The 16,192-nt window shown below is 42.5% G+C and overlaps 1 protein-coding gene across 1 annotated transcript in view; it reads right to left on the bottom strand.

Annotated features, from left to right (window-relative positions):
* Nucleotides 1-14,967, bottom strand: part of CLVS1 (clavesin 1) — a 133,439-nt gene extending 118,472 nt beyond the window's left edge. The window contains exon 1 of the mRNA XM_082258785.1: nt 14,445-14,967. Within this exon, the coding sequence (XP_082114911.1) occupies nt 14,445-14,833 (389 nt within the window). The 5' untranslated portion in view covers nt 14,834-14,967. The remainder of the gene's footprint in view (nt 1-14,444) is intronic.
* Nucleotides 14,968-16,192: the final 1,225 nt, after the last annotated feature.

Below are 16,192 nucleotides of genomic sequence, written 5' to 3'. Positions count from 1 at the left end.
ATAGCAAATTTACACTGTTATACAAGCTATACTCACTACTTTACATTGTAGCAAAGTGTAATTTGTTTAGTGTTGTCACATGAAAAGATATAATAAAATATTTACAAAAATGTGAGGGGTGTACTCACTTTTGTGTGATACTGTATGTTTATTTTATAGCCAAAAAATCCTACAAATTTAAACAATTGTTTGTTGATATTCCTCTTCACTTTTAACATAATCCTGCTACCTAAGGCTGTTAAGTGTCTGATTTGTGCAGAATCATCTCCGCTATAAAAACACACATTGATTCTTGTTAAAGTTGACACATACCGTGAAGCATTTATATGAAACTACAATAGATGATTTAGAAATCACTTACACTATCTCACTAATAATACACTTGACAATGTGCATCAGCTGTACAAATCAATAAAAATATCATTTAGGGTAACATTTCCAATGTATGTCATCTTAGGGAATTTGGGCTTGTTTGTAGAAAAGCATTTTATCAGCAGAACTGAATATATAAGTGATCCTTTGAAGAATTCTAATGATGTGCCATGGACATTAATCCCTCAGGCTAAATACTGTATGTGTATTTGATTAGGATAGAGATACTTATCTTTCAAGCTGAATTGCTATGGTAACCCCATCTGGTGAACAACAACGTTGTAGAGTCTATGAGACAAAAATCTACCTAATTTGTTCTACTAACTTAGTGATCATGAAAATAGATGTTTCACACATGCAAAACTAATAATGCTGTTTTCAGATTATCCAAAGGTATTAAGCCCCTATCCACAACTTTTTAATGTGTACAGTAATGCCTCGTACACACGCAACGATTGTTGGCCGACCGATCGGCCGTCTTTTGTCCAGTGTTGTTGTGTTGGTTGAAATGTGCCTAGACTGCACATGAATTTTGTCGGCCAACAAAAACCAACTGCAGAAGTGATGTCATGTGCTGGTTTACTTTTCGTGTGTTTTTTCTTCTCTGAGCATGCCCAGTCTTGATCATAACATTTTTGTCTGCCGAAATCTATACTGACCGAGGAACAATCGGCCGTTCTGCTGACGGCCAACAAAAATTTTATAGCATGCACACCAGATTTTGTTCGGCCGAAAAGTCGCAGTCGGTTGTCGGAAGCATCATACTAACAAGCCGACAATCGGCCGATCGGACGTTGGCCGAAAATTTACGACCAACAATCGGCGCGTGTGTACGAGGCTTTAGTCTGACCAAAAATTTTTTTTTGTGTTTGTGGAGATGGAGGAATTCGATCTCCTGTTGAGTTTTTATGGATATTAGGGGCTCCATTAGAGAGATTTACCCTTACTTCCTGTCCAGCTGACAACATTTTACCAGACATAAAATTGTATCTCTGATGCAGAGCTCTCTTCAATTTGTGTTTGTTTAAACTGTTGTCAGCAGGACAGGGAGTCAGGTAAATCTCTCCAGCATTTCTGGCTTGACATATACTTTAAAGTGGAGTTCCACCCTAAATTTATACTTACCTCCATCTTCTCGCTCCGGGTCACCTGAAAAACAAATGGATAATCGCAATTTTTTTTTTTTACTTACCTTGTAGAGAAAATATACTTACCTTACTTCCTTCTTCCTCCCCTCGGCGGCCACGGCGATTCGTCACTTCCTGGCTTTTGCAATGATTCCTGGGAGCTGAACGTCATCGCTCCCAGGAATCAATGCGCCTGCACCGGCCCCGACGTCAGTTCCGGTGCGCGCGCGTCATTCCCTTCTAAACAGCTTCTGGGCATGCCCAGAAGCTGTGGAGGGATGACGCGCGCGCACCAGAAGTGACGGCGGGGCCGGTGCAGTGCATCGTGGGACCGAAGAAGAAGGAAGAGGACGCAGAAGAGGATCGCGCTGGCTTCAAGCTGCCCACACCTGAGATGGCAGCGCTGGACAATACTTTTTCAAGGTAAGTATTTCTCCTAAAAGGTAAGTGCAACCCGGGACAGATCAGAGGCTAGCCATTGTGGAATGTACTAGCCCTGACTGTCCCGGGGGTATTTTTATTAAAAAAAGTATAACCAGGGTGGAACTCCACTTTAACCACTAGCTGTTCACAGGCCATATACTGTATATGGTCTTGACTTCAAGTGATTAAAACAATCCTATGGCTTTGAGCTTGGTATTGCTTTATTCAGTCTCAGGACTCTTAGCCATTTAGAAAAAGCGATCTAAGAGCCTTTAAAACCACCTAAACCTGTTTAAAGAAGATGCTATTTCCCCCTGTCCTTCAGATGGGGGGGTCATAGTTCCTGGGTCATTGTAAATGGTGTCAGGATGGAGAGTGGAAACAGGTCAGAGAACAAGAACAACTGTTTCCTGATCTGCTTCGTGATCAGTGAGCCTGGAAGTACTCAACTGAGGAGCAATTTCAGGTTCAGAGCTGTCAAACCTGGTCCTCTACCTGACTGGCTGAAGCAGAGGGTAGGGAAGACATTATGGGTCTATTAGATCCCTCATGTCTACATAAAAAGAGCCTGTGACCTGCCAATCACATAGGGAGCATGTAAGCCCCTTGTGACAGCAATAAATTAAAGCGGATCTCCATGTTTTACTGAACTTTACTACTAGAGAGATGTTGTTTTCTTGTTGGAAAATTCTTCTTCTGGTATATTCTCCTGGAAGACGACTGCTGGACTCTGAATCCCTAGTGCTACTTTGCTTCTGGATTTAAGGATTGCTGGTTCTTACCCCCTAAACCACAAGTACCATCTTATGCTGTCACATTTTTTAATGGAAAAGCTGCTCACTTTTTTGTTCCTGGAGTGCCAGTAGTGAACATTAAACTGCTCAAGGTGCTTGCAACTGTTATAGTGGGAACCCTTGGTCACGTTAGCATGTGATTCAGTGAGCCTGAGGACTTTGTATGGAATGGGACTTTTTTGCTCCATTTATGTGTGTATATAGTTTGTCATTAGTTAGGTTGTGTTCTTTTCCCAGGACGAATCTTCCTGGCCAAGCTGCTAACCTGATCTGCAAGTACTGCATAAAAGGACTTGTGTTAAAGATGTATACAATTTGTAATTAGGGATTGTGGTCTAAGCTACCACTAGAAATTATAATAAAGTGAAATGCTTTGGAGTGTCATTCTTGAGAGAATGGGGCTTCAGAATTTGTTTGATGCTTTTCTGTTCTTTTTGTTCTTTTGCAGGTGGAACATTCAACAACATGGAACTAAAGAATCATTGTGCCATATGTTATTTTCAGTGTTTAATGAGGATGTTATTTACCATGTGATGTAATGTAAAGCCCCGTACACACACAACGATTATCGGCCGACCGATCGTCCGTCTTTTGTCCAGAGTTGTGTTTGGTTGGAATGTGCCTAGACTGCACACAAATTTTCTCGCCCAACAAAAATCTACTTCAGAAGTGATGTCATGTGTTGGTTTGCTTTCTTTGTGTTCTTTCTTCTCTGAGCATGCCTAGTCTTGCTCATAAGATTTTTCCCTGTCGAAATCTGTACTGACTGAATGAAAATCGGCCGTGTTTTGACGGCGGCCAAAAATTTTATAGCCTTCACACCAGATTTTTTTCGTACGAAAAGTCGGAGTTGGTTGTCGGAAGCACCATACTAACAAGCCAAAAATTGGCAGATCGGTCGTCGGAAGAAAATTCCCTGCCGATTTTCAACACGTGTGTACGAGGCTTTACTCTATAGCAGGGGTGGGGAACCTCCGGCCCGCGGGTCGTATGCGGCCCGCACGATCCTTCTGTCCGTCCTGCGATCCGTGCCGCTATGTCAGAAGGAGCCGATGGCTCCGTTCTGACACTGTGAATCTCCGAAATGGCTGGACCCGAGGCGCAGAGCAGTGCGCTTCATGCCCGCCCATTTGTGTGACAATAGCGAATGAAAATTCGCTACTGTCTCACGGATCCGCCTCCTGGGAGGTGGGAGGCGGGACGCGGGAGGACTCGAAGAGACGCGGGGACTGAAGAGAGGAAGCCGGCCGCCGCTACAACAGGTAAGTGCTCTGGGGCTTGGCACGCTGTTCACTCTGCATTGTGGCCAATCACTCCACATTAAAAGGGGGCACGCTCTGGGCACTCCGCATTGAAAGGGGGCACACTCTGGGCACTCCGCATTAAAAGGGGGCATGCTCTGGGCACTCCACATTAAAAGGGGGCACGCTCTAGGCATTCCACATTAAAAGGGGGCACGCTCTGGGCACTCCGCATTGAAAGGGGGCACGCTCTGGGCACTCCGCATTGAAAGGGGGCACGCTGTGGGCACTCCGCATTGAAAGGGGGCACGCTCTGGGCACTCCACATTAAAAGGGGGCACGCTCTGGGCACTCCGTATTGAAAGGGGGCACGCTGTGGGCACTCCGCATTGAAAGGGGGCAGGCTCTGGGCACTCCGCATTGAAAGGGGGCACGCTCTGGGCACTCCGCATTGAAAGGGGGCATGCTCTGGGCACTCCACATTGAAAGGGGGCACACTGTGGGCACTCCGCATTGAAAGGGGGCACGCTCTGGGCACTCCGCATTGAAAGGGGGCACGCTCTGGGCACTGCACATTAAAAGGGGGCACGCTCTGGGCACTCCGCATTGAAAGGGGGCACGCTCTGGGCACTCCGCATTGAAAGGGGGCACGCTGTGGGCACTCCGCATTGAAAGGGGGCACGCTCTGGGCACTCCACATTAAAAGGGGGCATGCTCTGGGCACTCCGCATTGAAAGGGGGCACGCTGTGGGCACTCCGCATTGAAAGGGGGCAGGCTCTGGGCACTCCGCATTGAAAGGGGGCACGCTCTGGGCACTCCGCATTGAAAGGGGGGCACGCTGTGGTCAGTCTGCATTGAAAGGGGGGCACGCTTTGGTAAGTCTGCATTGAAAGGGGGGCACGCTGTGGTCAGTCTGCATTGAAAGGGGGCATACTATACCTTGATTACTGAAGGCCCCTTTCACACTTTTGTGACCTCAAAGTCACGCAATTTTTTACAGCGTTTTTTGCCGCAAATCAATGCCTATTACATTTATGCATACATTTTGTACGGCCCCCGAATGATGTTACAAAAATCCAAATGGCCCTTGGTAGAAAAAAGGTTCCCCACCCCTGCTCTATAGTATCAAAGAGTACGTATCTCTCACTAATTGGCTGCTTGGGATTAGTGACATTTAGCCTTTATGTTTTGGGAAATGTTACAAATACCTCTGTACCTTATTTGAATTCTCATGTAAAATTTCACATGCAGTTTATAACCCACTGTTTTGCCTTTCTCTCAGTTTACCCCCTTGCTTATCCAATTGTAAAACAGGATACTTAGGTCCCAGAAAGAAATTTTTTTTTTTGATTTAGCATTTGAGGACAAAGTCTTTTAGTGTTGGGGAGAATATAGGGACCCTGTGGTAATAAATCAAAAAATGTAATATATTGCAGTTTACCAATCCTTAGATGAGGTGCCTGCATTTATTTTCTAATTTTCTTTTTCCTTTTCCTTTTTTTTACTTGGTGTTGCCTCAGGCAGTAACACACTGTGACAGTGTGTTGTCTTAGTGCATCTGCATTTTGGATGAAGTAGTAAAGCAGACACCATTGGACAGCAGCATTTTCAGTCTGTTTAGAGGACAGTGTTTCCTTTTGTGATAAATGTTTTAAATAAATGAATAAAAGCTGATAATTTGTCTCAACCCTCTAACTGATACTTTGTCTGGACTGCTTAAAGCAGAGTTCCACCCATTTTTAATACGTTGGATTACATAGATGTATGTAATCCCCTTTAAAACGACTTTTACCAATGGAACCCTTTTTTTTTTTTTTGCTAGAAAATACTGTATTTTCTTGTTTATTCCTCTTCTCCTCACTTCCAGGTCCGATTGGCGATGACGTCAATCGGCGATTCACAGTGTGTGCTGGGATGTATTCCATACCAGAAATCTCGCAGTATTACCCAGGAGCTGAGCTGTACTGTGTGTATTGAGGCCATGACCTGCCCCGCCTCCGCCCGCCTCCTCTCAGTGAGTTGTACTTTATGTATTGTATTCAGGGCGTTCTCTGCCCCGCCTCCGCCCCACCTCCTCTCAGTGAGCGAGGACTGAAAGTATTATATCCTCACTGAGCTCACTGAGAGGAGGCGGGGCAGAGCACGGCCTGAATACAATAAAGTACAACTCACTGAGAGGAGGCGGGGCAGGTCACGGCCTCAATACACACAGTACAGCTCAGCTCCTAGGTAATACTGCGAGATTTCTGGCATGGAATACATCCCAGCACACACTGTGAATCGCCGAATGACGTCATCACCGATCGGACCCGGAAGTGAGGAGAAGAGGAATAAACAAGAAAATAAGGTATTTACTAGCAAAAAAAAAAGTTTCCATTGGTAAAAGTCGTTTTAAAAGGGATTACATACATCTAAAGTTACGAAAATGGGTGGAACTCCACTTTAATCTGTTAAAATAAGTTAAAAATAATAGACTTACTGGCTGAAGGGGAAAAATAAAGGAAAAAAGAATAAAAAAAAAAAAGAAATAAACACAGCCATCACATCTACAAATTAATGAGCTGAACATAATAAAGATATGCTTTTGGGTTTAATACTGATTTGAGCTGGAGTATCCCTATTCTAAATGTAGCATTGCAGCTAGGCTGTAGCTTTGATTCTATTGTTATCTGAGATTTTCAGCTTTTCCCTAAGCCTAGGAAATGTTTTGCTTCTGGCTGCTACTTGGCAAGTTACAATATAAGGGGTTATAGTTATTTTTTCTGATTTGCCTAGGTTTTATCCAGTGATGCACACTGGGCAAGACAATAAATATTTGGTGAGACCTTCTGGAAGCATCTTTGCCTTCCTGGAGAGGATGTAGTTCCTGGGTAGGGTATCTCTGGAGAAGTTAATGCTTTTCAGGCCTTCTACTAATGCCTCGTACACACGCATCGATTATTGGCTGGGAATTTTCGGCCAACGTCCGATCGGCCGATTTTCGGCTTGTTAGTATGATGCTTTCGACAACCGACTCCCACTTTTCGGCCGAATAAAATCTGGTGTGCAGGCTATAAAATTTTTGTTGGCCGTCAACACAACGGCCGATTTGCCATCAGTCAGTACAGATTTCGGCAGACAAAAATCTGATGAGCAGGACTGGGAATGCTCAGAAAAGAAAAAACACACGGAAAGTAAACCAGCACATGACATCACTTCTGAAGTAGAATTTTGTTGGCCGAGAAAAATCGTGTACAGTCTAGGCACATTCCAACCAACAAAACACAACTCTGGACAAAAGTCGGACGATCGGTCGGCCGATAATCGTTGCGTGTGTACGAGGCATTAGTCTGATTGTCAATCTCAGCTTAAAGGTCCACAGCTAGCCTGGGAGAAGGGCTAAAGATACCTAAATGTAGCAACTAAGGAAGCCTTTGGAGGTTTACCGCATATAGAAACAGAGTCAAGTCAGCACAATTGTTGCCACCACAGGGCGGTGTAGAGACCCTGCTGTGAGAAAGCGGTTTACTTTTATACAATGTGTAGAAAATGACACTGAGAGTGCATTTATTTGTGAGTGTCCCATTTTTAGATTTTATTAAATTGGTTTTAAAACGTATGGAGAGAACTATTGGTTTTATTCCTTTAGCATGAGTACATGTCACATGGAGTGGAGGAGGTGGAACAGAAGCTCCAGTCCATAGGTTGGTGCCTGTAATTGTTACTGGGAGCCAGGAGCTAGTTGGAGTATAGCCCTAGAGGGGCAAAAGTTTGACCTTGATTATTGATTAAGGTCCAATCCAGGAGGTGAGCGCACATGGTTCACAGGATGTTATGCATGTGACACGTGGGTGATACGTTGAAGTGAAGATTGTGATATCTGGAATTCACTGGTGGTTGGCCACATATACATATTTATGGACATTTTTTGTTTTATCATTTGGCACTTATTTATTTAAGAGACGCTGCATCAATATTTGTATTATATTTTGGAGGGGTGGAACGCCTAACGGTGTTGAGCGGCAACTAAGAATTCACAGATTTGTCTATCTGTACAAACAACAAAAATTATTCTTATTATAATTACTGGTATTATTATTATACAGGATTTATATAGTGCCAACAGTGCTTAATGATAATAATAAAGTTCTATAGTGCTACAAAGATTGTGATAAATTCTCTTCCACGGACTTCTTACTCCGATTTGTTATTCTCTATATATCAAGTGCATTAAACATACTGTAAGACCCCGTTCACGCTGGGGCGACCTGTCAGGCGACCTGGTCGCCTGACAGGTCGCCGTAGGTTGCCTGCCATAGAGAAGCTGTGGACCCGTTCTAATAGGAGCGACACAAGTCGCTCCGAATTAGAAAAAGGGTCCGGAGCTTCTTTGGGGCGACCCGGAGCGACCTGCATTGACTTCAATGTTATGAAGTCCGTGCCGGCCGCTCCGAAGTCGTGGTGCGAGCTGCGCACCGCGACCTGTGAGGTCGCCCCGGCAAGTAGCGTCGCCCCAGTGTGAACGGGGTCTAAAACTTCTTAAATTTGCGTAAATTTATCATATCCATGTATCCACTCGTGCTTTACTAAATCACTATAAACAGCCTAAAATGATGATCTCAGTAATACTCTTCTACTGACATGGTTTCCCTGTGCACAGATAACAGTGCGCTTAATTTGTAATATGTTTTTATTATTGTTTTAATAAAAAGTGTTATGGTTTTTATAGTTTGTATCTCCTTGCCTCTGAGTGAAGTAGGGTAGATGCTATTTGATTTGTAAAAAGACGCAAGCACTTTTGAACTAGCTAATACAACTCCAATTCCAAAAAAGTTGGGACACTGTGTAAAATCTACAGAAAAACTGAATGCAATGATTTGAAAATCTCATAAACCCATTTTTTATTCAAAATATAAAACATATCAAATGTTTAAAATCAGAACCGCAGAATCAGAACATGTCCAATATTAAGAAAAAAAATAAGGTAATTGATGGCAGCAGCAATTCTCCAAAAAGTTGGGACAGGGTAATGTTTACCACAGTGCAGCATCCCCTCTTCTTTCAATAACTAACACCCTGCAAACATCTGGGAACTGAGGAGACCAGTTGCTGGAATTCTAGGAGGTGAATGTGGTCCCATTCTTGCCTGATATAGGATTCTAACTGCTCAACAATCCTGGGTCTTCTTTGCTGTATTTTTCATTTCAAGATGCGCCAAATATTTTCATTTACTGTAATTTCCTATACTATTTATATCATTACAGCAGTGTTTCTCAAAGTTTTTTCAGACAAGGCACCCTTAAAATTCTGAACAATTTCGAGGCACCCCACTCTAAAATGGAAGAAACAAAACTAATATTTTTGCATAACACAACATCCACAAATAAAGGGCACCCAACCTTAGAGGTGATTTATTCTTCCAACGCAAATACTTTTTTGCACACTGGTACTGACTAGTATTCCAATGTTTCTCATTTTCCTCACTCAGCTAATGTGACTGTGACAGTGCTGATGGGGAAGGGCAAACAAGGATGCTGTGCAGGCACCCGACATTCCCCTTATCAACAGATGACATTATTGGTGGTTCGGACACCAGATGCTAGATGGTTGTAATGATGTACAATGAAAGCCTGTGGCTTTGTGTCAATAATAGGAAGGCTTTATCCATCTGCTGGCTTGTATACAATGTCTGGGCGAATTTTAGGCATTTTGCCAAGGAACCCCTGAAGAAACCTCAAGGCACCCTGGTTAAAAAAGCCTGCTTTGGGCGAGGTGATGTACCGCTCTATGAACTAATTTATAAGAGTAGAGGGTGTCCTAACAAGTTCACTAAAGTCTGGCAGCCTTGGCTTGATGTGGAGGATTCGTTCTGGGCTGATGTCCCTCTGCCCTCCAGCTTGTCTGTTGAATGAATCTGTGTGGCCCCACGTGCCATGTGGATTATCTGGTTGAATAAGTTGTGTATTATATGCTCCCCCCCCCCCTGCGGGGGTGGGTGCTTGTGGGTAGGGGAAGGTGTGTGTGTGTGGCTGTGTTGGTGTGAATGTTGGTGTTATGTGAGATTGTGTGTTCTTGGTTGTGTTGTTCGTCTTGTCATGATGGTTTTTGGTTCCCCCCCCCCCCCCCACCGTTCATCCTAGAGTGGGTTTCACTTATGGTGACTTTCTAGGTGTGCAGCCCTACCGCTGCTTGGCATTCCTGGCCTATTTTGGTATGAACCTCCTTCTTCTTCCCCCCCCCCCCCCCGTTTGAATTGTCTATGATACAATGTCTTCCGGTAACCTGGTATATTTTCTATGCTTGTTCCATACGTGTTTTCTTGACATTGTCTGTACCTGTATTATCTGTTGTTGTTTGAAAAATTACAATAAATACCTTTAAAAAAAAAAAGCCTGCTTTGGAGTATTGCACTTTATCTTATTTCACAACATAAGCCATGTTTTTTGCCAGCAACAATCTTGCAACCATGGGCAGGTACATTAACACAAAAAATACCGACCAAAGAACCTCATAATAACTATGTAGAAACATCAGAATGAAAAAATTGCACATTTCATTTAAAGTCTAAAAAAATATAGGAAATTAACCAGCAGGCGTTATCAAGATGACCAATTCTCATAAAATAAAGACCACAGCTGAGGAAAGATTTACAGCATTATATTACATTTTGCAAGGCCAGATGATGCCACTGCCATATATGGGCCAATGTTAACTCCTTTGTTTTACACAGATTTAGAGTTGGGTCACAAAGGCGCCTCGATATGCTGCCCTTTCTTTGATAGGACAATGGACAGTGTCGGTTGCCACCCCAAAAGCCAATCAGCAGCTATTGATCATGAGGACAAATGGTGATTGAACTCCTTCTGCTACACAACTGTGTGGGAGAGCAATTAGCTTCCAGAAAGGCTGATAGCAATGTCACAGTTCTACTCTCCTGTAAAGGAGAACAGCAATCCCCCAATAAAATCTCTGCTGAGCTGCTGCAATGTGGGGGAGGGGGAGATACTGTTTTGTTTCTACCTGAAAAAAGCAATCTCTTAATCTAGGGCCACACTGACACCTCTGCATTTTTATGAGGTGCATTTTAGGTGCCGTGCATTTCAGGCATTTTTCTGCAGTGCCGTTCATCTCTACAGAAGGTTTGTTTTGCTGGAAATCAAACCAGGAATACAGCAAGCGGCACAATTAAATACAAAACACAGAGGTGTAATGTAGCCTACAAGCTGGATATCATGCATCATGTTATTTTTGTAGAGATGCAAATTATCTTTATCTTTGCTGATAATCTTCTACATTGGGCTGCTAATAAAAGTGTAATGAAACATGCACTTGTGCATTACAAGAGGGAGAGTTTGAAGCGTGCTCTCTGACTGTCTTGATTTTGAAGTGACTGTCCCACTTTTGAAACCAAATCCCTCGGTCCTTATTTCCTCCTCATTTGTCCCTTTTTTGGTCCTATAAATTGACTTCTTGAGAGAAATGTGCTCTATATTTACCAGACATGTTATACCCCAGTGAACTGTACATTTGCCCAGTAAATTGTTGAATTTGCAAGTATGACGATCCGGAATAAAGGAAAAGTAGTGCAAAAAACACTTATTGGTTTAAATCCTAACTCCAGCTTTGGGATCTCTTTAAATAGTTTGTTTGGGCCAAGCTGACCTAGATAAATGATTTCCTTTATTAACCACTTGCTTAATGGGCACATATCCCCCCTTCCTGTCCAGGCCAATTTTTAGCTTTCAGGGCTGTCAAACTTTGAATGACAATTGTGCGGTCATGCTACACTGTACCCTTATGACATTTTTATTATTTTTTTCACACAAATAGAGATTTCTTTAGGAGGCCTTTAATCACCACTGGGTTTTTTATTTTTTGCTAAACAAGCAAAAAAAGACGTAAAATTTTGATTAAAAAAAACCCTGTTTTCATAAGTTTGTATAATAAGATTTTCCAAACAGGTAATTCTTCTCCTTTATTTAAGTGCGTTGATGAGGCTGCACTGATGGGCACTGATAGGCTGCACTGATGGACACAGATAGGCTGCATTGATGGGCACTGATAAGGTGGCACTGATAGGCAATGATAGGTGGTACTGATGGGTACTGATGAGGCAGAACTGGTGGGCATTGATCAGAAGGCACTGATGAGGCTGCACTGATAGGTGATACTGATGGGCATTAATAGGCAGCACTGAAGGGCACTGATAGGTGGCACTGATGGGCACAGAAAGGTGGCACTGATAGACACTGGTAGGTGGCACTGATAGGTGGCTCTGATGATGATGCACTGATGGTAACTAATTGACAGTACTGATGGACACTGATAAGTGACACTGGTGGGCACTGGTAGGTGGCACTGGTGGGCACTGGATAGCAGCACTGGTGAGGACTGTGTGGGACTGATGTCCCTCTTACAGAAGCCAGTGTTCGGCTTTATTTTTTCCTCCTTACGCTGTCAGTATGAGAAAAAAAAGCCTATGACCGGCTACTGTTTACATCACCTGATCAGCTGTCATTGGCTGACAGTTGATCAGGTGAAAAGGGCTGGGATGTTTGGGTTTTTACCTATGTTGCAAAATATGCTGGATTGAAAAGTACCCATATGATAAAAGACTGATTATGCTTTATTGTGGTGTGCAGGGAACAGCACTGGAGTATTGAAGAAAGTGTTTGGATAAAGCACAAATGCACTACTGAGAGGTTCACTTCAGAACTGCTTTTCTCCCTTTTCAAGCCTAGGGATATTTTTGGCTTGTACATTTGTCCTGCTTTAACATTCCCCTAGACTTTAATGCAGACAAAAAGAAGTTTTAAAGGTAAAAAAAAACAAGTATTTTTTTGCTTCTGAAACCTCTAAAGCACTGCTCCAAGGATAAGCAGACCTGTCAATGTATCTGTGTGCCCATACATTGTATGGCCAAGCAGATGCAATCTGATAGGAAGACTCAATGAACTACCAAAGTAGGTGCCATGGAAGTTCATTGAAAACTACAAGCCGACAGCCGCAAAGAATGTTGGGACTTGTAGTTTTCCTTTTACAGAGGACTGTGAATGAATGGTGCGGCGGGGGACATTGGGGGTAGAAGAAGATCCCAGCGGGGGCTGGTCTGTTTATAACATGTTACATGTTACACCCTGGATATTATGGGTGTAACATTTTACGAAAGGTGAACTTATCCATAAAAGTGAACAAAAGCCCAGAGACATTGGCCAGTGGTTCTCAACTCTGGTCCTCGGGACCCACTAACAGGCCAGGTTTGCAAGATAACTAAATTACATCACAGGTGATCTCATTTTCTGCTCAGTGATTGCAGTATTCTAGTCTGCATCTCCCCAAGGTAATACTTCAAATCTGACCTGTTAGTGGATCCCGAGGACCGGAGTTGAGAACCACTGGCCTAGAAGTATTCATAGGGGCACTCCACGCACTGGGCTCTCCAATCACACATGTTGTCACTTTGGTGATGCAAACAACCTCCTGAAACATTTAGGTCCATTACTTGATACCATTGCCCAGTAAACCAGAAGTATATCTAAGATGCAAGATGGGAGGGAAACTGTCAACCATCATACTATATGAGGCAGATGCCAAGTGAGCAATCACTGCATATAATATGAACAGATCCCAAACCTCCTAGGAATGCAGCTGTTACAGGAATCATTCACATTTAGTAAAGCCAGGATTCAGTAAGAGGTTGCTAACCCAAGCCAGAACATTTGAGTCATTTACTATCAGCATTCAATAAGGACTCATGGATTAATTATTGATAAGCAAAGCCACTTAGCACATATATCAGACAAGTATTAAACTACATTACTTAGTCATTGAAGCTGAACATGCAAATATTAAATAAATGTAAACAAGTCAGGAAATTACCCAAAAAAAATTCATTACATGTATTTAACATATAAATTATGAAATCTGACTAGTGTTCTGTAGTTTCTGTACAGCAGCACTCAAACTAAGAGTGAGAGAGGCATCTCTATTCATTGCACAATGCTGACCATCTAATACCAAGAACCTACTAAAAAATGGAGAAAGCAGAGTGATGATCTTATCATTGTGCTTCTGTTGCTATCAACTCCAAATCAAAGGCTGGGGCAGATCCCAAGCCAGGCTGTATTGCTCAGATGCTGTAAAGTCTGTCGAGAGGTCTCAAAGAGTGCAGGATCTCTCTCTGCTCTCCTACTGGTTTCCCAGATCAGAAAACTACCTCAACAGAATTACAAATTCTCTGAAGGGTTACCAGTCTCCATATATGAATATTAACTGTGTTATTTTCTATTTAGCTTGAGGGCTGATAAAGGTAGTACAATTTGCTATGGGCCCAAATGTTACAGGCCGACAAACTATTGCAAACTATTAGCAAGTTAAGTTTAAGTGAATATACATATATATCAGAAACATTATGTCCACTATTCCTACTGACTTTTTATCAATATTTGCCAACTGCCCTTTTAACAAAAGAATTAGAAGAAAATATTTAAACACTATCTACATTTACCTACTCTGGTCCCAGTTGGCTGCAAAAAGTAGAAGAATCTTCCGTCCATAGTGGTCACGAGTGTCAAGCACACCTGGAAAGCCATCCATGAGAGCTCTTTTAATCCCAGGATCATCTGCTTTAAGGTTTTTGAACATGTCCAAGTTCAGTTGGCGATACTGGAAATACTGGGCGAGAAGTCGGAATGCTTCCATCTGGTTGAACTTCCTAGCTCTTAGAAATCTTAAGATGAACGCATCATCTGTCCGTACAAAACCAATATCTGGTCTAGTGATTATCATGTCTCTAACCTGTTGGATATCCTGATGTAAAGTGTCTGGATTCTCATTTAACTCCAATCGGGCTTTTTCTATCGTCTCTTGACTGAGTCCAGCTTGTAAGTGAGTCATCTTTATAACCTGTAGAGTATACCAGTCTCAATATCGTAAATATTTGGTGAGATACAGATCCCATCCAATAAAACGTCTTCAAATTCCCCTTGGTATTTCAGAATTGAGGCACCCTTTAAACCTTCCACACAGTCTGGAACTCTGTAAGGGAAAATAAACAATTTAAGAAAGCAAATATAATGAATTAACATTATTGAGCTGATCTGATAAGCCAAAGAATACTGTGCAATGCAGGTGTATCCAAAAGCAACCAATCAGAGTTTATTTAACGTGGCTTCAGTATGGGATAATTTGGCCATCATGGGTCACTTTGTTCAACGTTGCTGATTTTAGCACTGCAGCACAGAGAAAACCCAAGAAAATAATGAATAATTGTAATGTTCTCAGCTCGTTTGAATCCTGACAGCTAGGCAAGTCCAAGAAGAGGTCAGCAATTGCAGCCGCCATATTTCCTCAGTAGATGTTTCCTTTAAAAACAGGATGTAACCATTTTAACTCAGAAAATAGGATCTGCGACAAGGCGGTTGATTAGACAAACTACTATAATCAAAACAATTACATCTAATGATAAAATCTATGTATGCAACAATAATGGAAATCCTCCATCAAGAAAAACAATAAAAAATCCCAAAGACACAGCACAATGCCTCCATTAAGATATAAGAACCACAATAATTAATATATCATGAGCAGCCATAATAGGAACAATGTGTATGGATCTACACTGACGTTAAATCTAAGAAATAAACTTTCTGTTTGGTTTCTATGGTCACCGAACTTTGCTTTGTTTCTGTACTCAGTCTCGACCCCGTCATTGCTACAGTTTAGTGCACATTATGCTATGATTTTATAGCATTTTATGTAATGCCATTATCTTTTTATGTACAGTGATGTTACTAGTCCTGCCTCATTTCCTGAATAAGCCCTCAACAACTGACAGCTACTACTCTGTCATCCAGACACACATTATCCTATTTCTTGGACTGTGGGAATCCTCTACAGCTAAATTCAGTAACGGTGCCGCCGCAACTGGAGTCACTGGTCCGACCGCATCTGGAGTATGCTGTCCAGTTCTGGTCGCCAGTCCTCAGAAGGGATGTGTTGGAGCTGGAGAGCGTCCAGAGAAGGGCAACTAAGCTAATTAGGGGATTGGAGAACCTTAATTATGAAGAGCGTTTACAAGCGCTTTTTTTTTTTTATTTATTCTCCCTGGAGAGGAGACGCCTGAGAGGGGACATGATAGTGATTTACAAATACCTCAATGGCGATCCCAGCATAGAAAAAAATCGATTCAGTCGCAAGGAATGCATGAGGACACGAGGCCATACAATGCTATTAGAGGAGAAGCGTTTTAACCTC

This window comes from Pelophylax lessonae (assembly GCF_965119305.1).
Source record: "Pelophylax lessonae genome assembly, chromosome: 5".
In the NCBI taxonomy this organism is placed as follows: domain Eukaryota; kingdom Metazoa; phylum Chordata; class Amphibia; order Anura; family Ranidae; genus Pelophylax; species Pelophylax lessonae.
The sequence above is the reverse complement of the archived record's forward strand: the minus strand, read 5'-3'. Positions and strand labels throughout refer to the sequence as shown.